This window comes from Sebastes umbrosus, chromosome 14 (genome assembly GCF_015220745.1).
Source record: "Sebastes umbrosus isolate fSebUmb1 chromosome 14, fSebUmb1.pri, whole genome shotgun sequence".
In the NCBI taxonomy this organism is placed as follows: domain Eukaryota; kingdom Metazoa; phylum Chordata; class Actinopteri; order Perciformes; family Sebastidae; genus Sebastes; species Sebastes umbrosus.
The window spans coordinates 23,133,668-23,144,627 of NC_051282.1; the positions used below are offsets into that span (position 1 = coordinate 23,133,668).

General features: G+C 37.0%; 2 protein-coding genes across 2 annotated transcripts in view; both read right to left on the reverse strand.

Moving 5' to 3' along the window:
* The window catches only part of LOC119501673 (speckle type BTB/POZ protein), a 207,765-nt gene extending 205,643 nt beyond the window's left edge, over positions 1–2,122 (reverse strand). Inside the window, exon 1 of the mRNA XM_037792213.1 lies at positions 1,477–2,122. The gene's annotated coding sequence lies outside the window, so the exon portion shown is untranslated. The remainder of the gene's footprint in view (positions 1–1,476) is intronic.
* A 3,748-nt stretch (positions 2,123–5,870) lies between these two features.
* ndufa4a (NDUFA4 mitochondrial complex associated a) lies at positions 5,871–8,469 on the reverse strand. The gene is made up of 4 exons (XM_037793298.1): positions 8,312–8,469; positions 6,966–7,054; positions 6,655–6,715; positions 5,871–6,165 (listed from the first exon to the last, which is right to left on the reverse strand). The coding sequence occupies exons 1-4, from the start codon at positions 8,351–8,353 to the stop codon at positions 6,109–6,111; spliced, it is 249 nt and encodes an 82-aa protein (XP_037649226.1). The 5' UTR covers positions 8,354–8,469; the 3' UTR covers positions 5,871–6,108.
* Between the last annotated feature and the right edge of the window lie 2,491 nt (positions 8,470–10,960).

The window sequence follows — 10,960 nt, forward strand, 5'->3', positions numbered from 1 at the left end:
CATAAAGCATGCTCGCACTCTGCTTCTCTGTCCCTGAGATATCGGAGATGATTAATTCCTGTGGTATTCCTGTTGAAATGGCTGTTAAATTGCAGCGTCCTTACTCAATCCCTCATGCAAAAATACATCGACAACCCTGACCTTTTTTGTGCATCTTCTGCAAATGGCACTTTGTCATCCTGAGTGAGCAAGCTCAAGGATCAATGTGATTTTGTTGGAATAAAACTTCTGCGACACAGAAGAAGAAGAAGTGTCCAATTCTGGGCTTCAGCAAAAACTCTTGAGAGAGGAAGAGAGGAAAACAAAGGACAAAGCAGGGTGAAACACAGCGAGTACGAGTGGAGAGCGGCTCAGGGTTGAGCACGAAATGGCAAAAAATGAGAGACGCTCTCTCGGAGAGAATCACAGGGAGAAAGGCTTTCACTCATTACTCAACACAGCTCACAGCAGGGGAGGGAAAACAGTTTATTCCTTCAGTAAGGCATCTGTGAGAGTGTATGTCTGTGTATGTGTCTGGCTGAGTGGAAATAGAGCGGTAATTGCGAGGTAACTAAAGCATTACAGAGGCAATATTGACACCGAGATAAAAGTGGATGAAAGCGAGAAGTGTTTTTTTCACCTGGGTTCAGAATAAAATAATAAACTGACTATTCATTTGTGGCCACGTTGTTGAACTTCTCTATATTGTGTGTTTAATTGAGACAGCACATGTTAAAGAAAGTTTAGAGAGTGAAAGCTAAGGTGACATAATCGTTAAGTGTTTAGCGACAAGAGGAGCTGTAAAGTGGAGGAGATAATATTAACAGCCCAGACTGTGTGATAACATGATGATGCATCGGCAGTGTTTTCTGTATGTCTGGAGGTGTCAACATCAAGTTTCTAAATGTGTGATTTCATTTCTCCAGTTATGGCGAAAGCATCTACTTAAATATATTTGTTTAAAGACTCTCTTCTTATGAATGAGAGATCAACAAAATTGCATGTTGCAGTTATGTATATCATTATATATACTGACTAGACTAGACTAGTTTTGAAACCTAGTTTACCAAAGAAAAAAGAAACAAATATAAGCATTCAACATATAAAATTCATAAATACAAACACAAACAAAGAACTACAGATTAAAAATATATTAATAATTTTGACAGTATCAATATTTTTAAGTTAACAGTGGAAAAAAATCATTCAGCTCATTGTTTTTGATTATAGCTGCACAACTTTACTGGTTTGTTTGGTTCCCTCTCAGCACTCTCATCAGTCTCATTTCCAATTGCAACAGAAGGTTGTTTTCAGCAAAACTGTTCTTGATGAACCCACTAAACACTACCAGCCTAGCGGCAAACAGCAGACAGACAAAGTTAGCGAATTGCTAGTGAACATAGTGAAGCACTTAGCTGCTAAAGAGCCAGATACTTCCCTCAGTAGTTGGTGGAGAGCAAAAACAGAGCTAAAAAAAAGAGTGAATATTGGACTTACATTCAATGCCAGATGCATGACTCCTTGTGTTACTCCCACCCCCCTCTTGTGTATAACCCTTGCAGTGTTTTTCCTTGCATATGCCACATAGGATGTGTGGTTTCCTGTCTGTGATTGGTTCCAGCCAGGCACTGCCCGTCCCACTTCCTGCTCGGATGTCTGGAGATCCTGATTGGAGCAACACCCAGTCCAGCCCTCCAATCCAGGAGACACAATCAAGAACACCTGTGATAAATAGTTGGAACAGATCTTCAGTGGTGGCAGCTGTGATTCCCCTTCTCACCACTGTTTGTGTGATAAGCTTAATAGTTGTGTTTAGGATTTTGGAGGCCTACAATTGAGGCACTTGTTAATTATCTGGAGTTAGTATTTTTCTGTTGACTACTGATTATTGCACACACTGAGCTTTCTCCTGTTTAGACACACTGGGTGGAGGGGTGCAGTTTCAACTGTGTTTTGCTTTTAAATTCAGTTCACTCAACTAGTGAAGTTATGTTGTATTTTGGTTTAGTTTTAGTTTAAATTAGTAGTATCTCCTTATTTTAAAGAATCCTCTTTTGGTTTTATTTGTTTCTTTTATTCAAACAGCATCCACCAGCCTGTTCTTCCCTTTGTAGTTTACCTCCTTTGATTGGGTTTTGTGAATTCCTTGGCAATAAATACATTTATTTACCTATTCCATCTGGTTTTATGTTGTTTCCACAACATAAATGGGGGCTCGTCCGGGATATTAAAAGACTCCCGGAGCCAGAGTAGTTAATTGATTGAAGGTTAGATTGTTTTTGAAAATGTGTAGCAGGTGAGTTAATGATAAGGGCTAGACTGGGTGTTGCTCCAATCAGGATCTCCAGACATCCAAGCCATGGATATACTGTATATACCAAGGAGGGTGAAAAGAGGAGGATGTCACGAGTCATCAACCCGCCATATCTTTGGGGTACAACAAATCTGGTCTGCACTTGCCGAAATTGAGCCAATAGCAATGCATAATGGCAGCTCCAGTTATACTGCGCATGTGTCATACCCCAGAGCTCAAAACCATGTCCCAGCCTCTTTCAGTAGGTTTTGATATATACGATCCAAGCAGAAAGTGGGATGGTCAGTGCCTTGCTGAAACCAATCACAGAGAGCGAACCACAAATCCTACGTGGCATATGCAAAGAAAAGCACTACAAGGTTTATACACAAGAGAGGGGGCAGATGCTCAGTATCATGCTCAGTTGGTTGCATAAATCGGCATCTACTACGTTGACCACAACAACTCTACAAGGTAATATGTGAATCTTGTGTTTGCAGCTTGTTGTGCTGCCCACAAGTGGGCAAAACCCCAATAAATTGAGGTCTAAAGCAGCAAAACTTAAGTTAAAGTAAGCATAAATTCAGTAATATCACTTCTGTGGAGAAAAAAAAGCTGTCAGGGGGAAAAAAAAGAAAAACACTGTGGATTATTTTCTAGGCATTGGTGGTTTCCTAAATGATAAAAAAAAAACAGTAATTTCAGCGAGCTAAATGTCATCTGTATTTCTGCATAATCTTCACAGCTGAACTTTCCCGATCACAGAGATGAAATTAGAATACTCAAGATAAAAATACTTGAAAAGATAACACAGGAGTCTAGCTGCTGATAGATTGTTCTTGGTCAGTGTCACATCAGCTTTATGTGCACTTCATGGTCACTACATAGAATAGATAACTACAACTTCCAATAAAACACCTTGAATTATATAATATGGCTTTTTATAAGTGAACAATATTACAGCCTGTGCATGGGTGTGGGTGTAAGATGACACACATTTATTTATCAGTCCTCCTGCTCACACTTTGAAACTTACTATGAAGATGCTTTGGTAAGGACTTTGTTAGAATGAATGGTGCAGGATTCTCTGCACTCCCAAGGTTTCTGGACTGCCTGACCTTTGGCATGACCTTTAGAACACAATTTGCAGCAGCAATCGCCTTGCGCCTCGCCTCACATTATTTTGCCTCATTATTTTTTCAATGTTACCTTTGCAGTGTGGCAGAAAAGGGCTGGATTCAACAGAGGGGTCAGGGGTCAGGAGGAGGAGGGTAAAGATGCAGGTCAGATTGGCTCTACAGTTGTGTCAAGCCAGTGTCCTCAGTGAATTCACCGCCACGAAGCCATTTGAACTTTGAACCCTCTGGCTGTCTGTCAACAGCTGACCCTCGGTGTTGACTATTGACTGTAGTAAATGCTCCTCAGCCAGCAGTAATGGCCCGGACTGTAGCTACAGTGCTTTAATGTTGGGAAGGATAATCTATTTAATCCTGAATCCACATCTCAGGTCAAATGTTAAAAAACAAATAAAGGCAGTCGTTATGACTCTTGGTAATTCATTTTAACCGTCTACATAAAACGATGTCCACCACTGGGGTCCAGACTAAAATATGTTAAAATCTATTAGATTAGATGGATTGACTCTGAATTTTCTATAGACATTCATGATCCCCAGCAGAGGTTGAATCCTGCTGACTTTGGTGTCCCTCGTACTTTTCCTCTAGTGCCACCACAATTTAGATTTCAGTCAGGACCACTTTAGTGAAAGAAAACTTTTATTTCCATTTGCAGTAAGATATTTGTCGGTATGGCTGTTCTGGGATCTCCCTGCCCTTCCATGTGTACACATGGAAGGGCAGGGAGAACAGCAGTAAAGACCCCCCCATAGGGTACAGAACAGAGTTCAAATAGAAAAAAAGAAAATTAATCCACAAATACCGGAAATAAATACACAAATACATACACAAAAATATAAAATACAGGTGTGTGTACAGGGGTATTAGATGTGGGAACAATGTTGTTTATCTTTTAGCCATGATTTAATACCTCTACCTATTTCGTAATCTATATTTTGTATTAATAATCAGAATCTGCAAAGTAACTAAAGTTTTCAAATAAATGTAGTGAAGTATAAAGTACAATATTTGCCTCCAATTTGTAGTGGAGTAGAAGTATAAAGTAGCATCAAATGGAAATACTAAATTACAAGTACCTGAAAATTGTACCTAAGTACTTGAGTAGATGTACTTTGTTATATCCCACCTTGTCATCTTGTAAGGTTTAAAAAGTATAGGCTATAAAAGCCCTTATTTCATATGATTCACAGTCACGGTATGCTATACTGTACAGACCCTGAATGGCAAACTTTGAGTTTCAGTTACTTCCAAAGGAGATGTTTCTTTTTGAAATTTAACGATTTATTTATATCAAGTTGTTTCTGATTTGAATGCATTAAATTCAGGAAACCTAAAGCTCGACTTGTCGCTTTTGACATTTCAAGATGGAATCATTTTGCTTGGTTAATTGAAATATTTCATCCTACACAAAGACAAAGATAACTCGGATTTCTCTCTGAGAATGATTAATTTATCAATTTTGTGTTGATTCCCACCCCCTCCTCTCAAACATTCAGCCACAGCAAGTCACTTGCTTTCATTTTGCTTCTGTTAAACCACAGGTAACATGAATAAATGAGCTCAGGAAAATAAAGGCATTTTGTTTTTTTCATTTTTCATTAACTACTGAACTGATAGTAGTTATTTTGGGTTGAGTGCTTAGAGGCTAACATGCTGAAACAATTAAAATGAAGCACGGTTACATGCTGTGCCAGAAGTAAATTCTCATTTCCCCAGGTGTAGAAAAAGAGATACGTGAGCGTTGGAGAGGGCGGGTGAAGATTTAGACGTGGGCTTCTATTCAAATATGAAGGTGTCCTTGACATTTCCTGCTCTGCGTTGGCTGCTCATCCTTGTCGCATTTTTCTCCGAGCTGCATATAGGACAGCGCGACCTGTTGACATTTACAAACTCATCTGGCTGAGAGAGCGATGGCATTCTATAAGGAGAAACACCTCCACATCCTACCACTGCTCAGTGTTACACATGGACATGTTATTACTTTAAACAAACAGAAGTCGACCTTTGCAGGGAGACGGTCGTGTTGTCTTTAAACAGCTTCTTCTCTTGGAACCATATGCAGCAAAAGCAATGGGCAGCTGGCAGACCTCATAAACTGGACTAAATACGGATGTGGTTTCATCACCACATCGGCTGGACTGCCATAGCTGCCACCAGAGGGAGCCCACTGCTGAAATGTGACTAGGTTAAAGTCTGCCCCTGCCATACCGATAAGGTTATGGATAGCAGCCAAGAACCGTGTGGCGCATAACCCACTAGCAGCTGGGTTATGGCAGGACAAGGTGAAATGAGGCGAAAAGCACAGCCTATATAGTAACAGCAGAGCATGACATAACTGTAAACAGAATGTGGAGGGTAGTAAAGCAAGTATGTATATGTACTATGCCTTAAAATGGCAACACAAATATAAACATGACCCAACATCAAGGACATGGAAAGCAAAATAGAATAAATGAAATGGGTTCTTTTCTCTGTATGGAGGAGAAACGTCTCCTTCACTTTATTGACGATCATTGGAAATGAGAAATAAGAGAGATATGGTTTCCAAATGCCAACAGTATGCAATGAGGAAACTTAAATGTGAATCATTGTGTGGGGGTTTAGCCTCTGCCTCCCTCCGGTTCCCAGGAGGAGGAAGTTCAAAATGGGTCTGTGCGGTTCAGCCCATCTTTGTGCTTTTTGGTCCAGCAGATGTGATCTTTAGAAGTCAGGGCCTTCCTTCTTCAGCTTGCTGTAGTCGAGGTTAATTCTATAAAACTGAGAATGAAAAAAAGAAATCTTAGCTCAAGAACAAACAGAAAATTTCACATAAAAAATGCCTTGACAGCAGAAAATGAGTTTAGGTGACTTATAGTTTATGTTTTAAGGTGCGTAGTACAGCATTATGTCGTACTTTCCCTCCATGTCACAGAATCATTCAATTTCAAAAGTTGATTTATAAAGTAATCTTATAATAAAGTACTTGTTTCTGAATACTTCAGCCTTCTTGTTGTCTTCAGAAAACTCCTGTTATTACTTTTGACTAAGCGTGATCCGTTAATGACTTGATCAGATTTGTTACTACAAGTTAACGTTAACCAGATTATGTCATTTGATTAATCCGACTGAAGGAATAATCTGTGGCTCAGCAGCAAGTCTGGCACAGATCCATACTATGATCCCTGAACATAACCACCTACGCTCTTCAGCACTGAAAATCAAGACTGCATGATTATTAAGATTTCCTAAAAGGTGACGGAGGCACACCTTGTACTGATCAGTTGGGGCCATCTTGTTCCAGGGCTCTGGGTTGTTCTTGCGATCCCAGCTGCAGAGGAGGAATCAGGTACACATCATGAAAGATTAATCAACCGAGACTGACTAACTTGACATTCATAGGCGACAACATATTTAGTTACAAACTTCTTCTTCTACTTCTACTTCTTTACCTTTTCTAAATCTCATTAGATGCACATAACATAACCACCCATTTGCCATTTTGGAAAAGGGCAAATGTTAAAAAGATAGTAAAATAAAAGACACAAGAAGGTTTCCTGTGTCATGACTGGAGTCCTCACCAGACATCAGGGTTTCTAATGGCCAGACGAGCGAGGTACATCATGGACATGGCTGCCCCTCCTCCGATGAAGAACAAAAGGGGGATCAGCTGGAGGTGACAACACAGGAAGATCAGAAACCTTCATTAACATAAGGGCCAGAGCTCAAGGAAGCACTGTCAGTAAACACACTGAGCCTGCTCACAGCTTGTATAAACAGAAAACACTGCAACTAGCCAGAGAAAAACAGCTTTAAAAACTGCCTCTAAAATGTAACTTGAATAATATGTTTACTCTGCCTCAAAATATTTGCCCTTGCAGACTGCAGCTGTCATGTGTTGAGGTATGCTAGTTTAACTATGTTTACAACTTTCTTTCTTTCAGTCACCACTTATTGACCAAGTTAACTTAACTCAAGTCAAATAACAAACTGAGCTGTATGGAAGTTCTTATTGGACTTTATTAGTTGTAACCCACAGAAGACAATTCACAAATATGTAACATGATATGCAAATATTTCACTATCAACAAACATGTATTTTTGTATTTGTGTTGTGTAAAGTCACATCCACAAAAATACAGGGCAATTTGCAAATACACATCTGTAAATATGTATTTTAAGGTTTACATGTAAAGTGATAAACACAAATACAAAAATACATGTTTGTGTAATAGTGAAATATGTGCAGATCATGGTACACATTTGAGGAATGTCTTCTGTGAGTTACAACTAATAAAGTCCACTAAAAACTTCCATAGAGCTGTACATAATAACACGTGTGACTTGGAATAAAGTATTAAAACAATGCCCTTGCAGACTTACAGCTGATGTGTTGATGTATGCTTGTTTAACTATGTTTACAACTTGCTTTTACCATTTATTTACCAAGTTAACTTACTTAAGTCAATCAAATAACGAGCTGATCTGTACATAATAACACGTGTGACTTGGAAAAAATAAGTTATAGTGAGAGTAAACATCTAGAAATGCTACTTGCTAAGCTACCTAGCAAGCTAACTAGCTAACTAGTAGCATAAATGTGCTATTTCCAGCCCAGCAGATCTTTGTGTGTCTGAAGCTGTGACCTGATTTGACTCCAAAACATCAACCACCACGAGTCAAGGCACTTGCTATATTTGGGAGACTGTGTATTAATCCATAATAGTGTAATAATAACCATAAACAGTGACACATCTTCTCATGTTTATCAGACCTTCTCTCTCAAAGTCAGTGCGGTCAAAGTCAGAGGACTAGCTAGCTAAAGCTAACTAGTCTAGCAACATTCAAAGATGATGTTAAGTGTAAAATAAAACCTCTTAACATGAATCTTTGTTTTTATATATATATATAACCGTGATATACTTACAGCTGGGTGACTCTTGAGCTGTTTGGTAAGTGTGGTGAGCATTTTGACGCCAAGTTAGAGCTGATTTAGTACAGAAATAACCGGATTACTGACAAAAGCGGAGCGAAATGTGAACTGCGAGAGATATCGGCCGGAAGAAAAGACCCAGGAAAATAACAAATAGGATGCTTGACGTATTGCCTGAATGACAGGGACAAAAACACTTGATTATTAATTATTATATGTACTATGTAGAGGTTTTATGTCACACTGCATGTAGTAAATAAAGAGTTATTTTGTAGGGTTTTATAAATACGATGCTGTATTGTTTCAGTTTATTTTCACACAGTATTTTAATCTGGCAAAAGATAAAGTGGCTGAAATGTTGCTGCAATCACCAGATTTCAACCCAAAAACAAAACCAATCTATACACCTCATGATACACCTATTTTGATATATAATATATAATATTGATTCTTCTTCTTCTTCTCATTAATGAGCTGAAGTTACACCCTAAATGTGTATATTTAATCCTGTTACACATAATATTACTGTGGCTATATCATCAAGTATTAACTTGCCTCATGTTGCATTAATTTAATTCTCTTTAGACAATTAAAATGCCAGAATTTAATGAAAAATAAATAACAAGTCGATTTAATTGTTTGACATATTGCCTGACAGTGACAAAAACACTTGATTATTAATTATTATATGTACTATGTAGAGGTTTTATGTCACATTGCATATAGTAAATACAGAGTAATTTTGTAGGGTTTTATAAATACGATGCTGTATTGTTTCAGTTTATTTTCACACAGTATTTTAATCTGGCAAAAGATAAAGTGGCTGAAATGTTGCTGCAATCACCAGATTTCAACCCAAAAACAAAACCAATCTATACACCTCATGATACACCTATTTTGAGTTTATTATTATTCTCTTTAATGAGCTGAAGTTACACCCTAAATGTGTATATTTAATCCTGTTTCACATAATATTACAGTGGCTATATCATCAAGTATTAACTCTGCCTCATGTTGCATTAATTTAATTCTCTTTAGACAATTAAAATGCCAGAATTTAATGAAAAATAAATAACAAGTCGATTTAATTGTTTGACATATTGCCTGAATGACGGTGACAAAAACACTTGATTATTAATTATTATATGTACTATGTAGAGGTTTTATGTCACACTTCATGTAGTAAATACAGAGTTATTTTGTAGGTTTTTATCATTATGCTGCTGTGTCACTTCAGTTTTTATTTCTAGATAAGATTTTAATCTGGCAAAACTAAAGTGGCTGAAATGTTGCTACAATCACCAGATTTCAACCCCAAAACAAAACCAATCTATACACCTCATGATACACCTATATTGATATATAATATATAATATTGATTCTTCTTCTTCTCATTAATGAGCTGAAGTTACACCCTAAATGTGTATAATGTGTATTTAATCCTGTTACACATAATATTACAGTGGCTATATCATCAAGTATTAACTCTGCCTCATGTTGCATTAATTTAATTCTCTTTAGACAATTAAAATGCCAGAATTTAATGAAAAATAAATAACAAGTCGATTTAATTGTTTGACATATTGCCTGAATGACGGTGACAAAAACACTTGATTATTAATTATTATATGTACTATGTAGAGGTTTTATGTCACACTTCATGTAGTAAATAAAGAGTTATTTTGTAGGTTTTTATCATTATGCTGCTGTGTCGCTTCAGTTTTTATTTCTAGATAAGATTTTAATCTGGCAAAACTAAAGTGGCTGAAATGTTGCTACAATCACCAGATTTCAACCCCAAAACAAAACCAATCTATACACCTCATGATACACCTATATTGATATATAATATATAATATTGATTCTTCTTCTTCTCATTAATGAGCTGAAGTTACACCCTAAATGTGTATAATGTGTATTTAATCCTGTTACACATAATATTACAGTGGCTATATCATCAAGTATTAACTCTGCCTCATGTTGCATTAATTTAATTCTCTTTAGACAATTAAAATGCCAGAATTTAATGAAAAATAAATAACAAGTCGATTTAATTGTTTGACATATTGCCTGAATGACGGTGACAAAAACACTTGATTATTAATTATTATATGTACTATGTAGAGGTTTTATGTCACACTTCATGTAGTAAATACAGAGTTATTTTGTAGGTTTTTATCATTATGCTGCTGTGTCACTTCAGTTTTTATTTCTAGATAAGATTTTAATCTGGCAAAACTAAAGTGGCTGAAATGTTGCTACAATCACCAGATTTCAACCCAAAAACAAAACCAATCTATACACCTCATGATACACCTATATTAAGCCCATATTCTTCTCATTAATGAGCTGAAGTTACACCCTAAATGTATATAATGTGTATTTAATCCTGTTTCACATAATATCACTGTGGCTATATCATCAAGTATTAACTCTGCCTCATCATGTTTTATGTCACATTGCATGTAGTAAATACAGAGTAATTTTATAGGGTTTCATCAATATGCTGCTGTGTCGCTTTAGTTTATATTTCCACACAGTATTTTAATCTGGCAAAGCTAAAGTGGCTGAAATGTTGCTGCAATCACCAGATTTCACTCAAAAACAAAACCAATCTATACACCTCATGATACACCTATATTA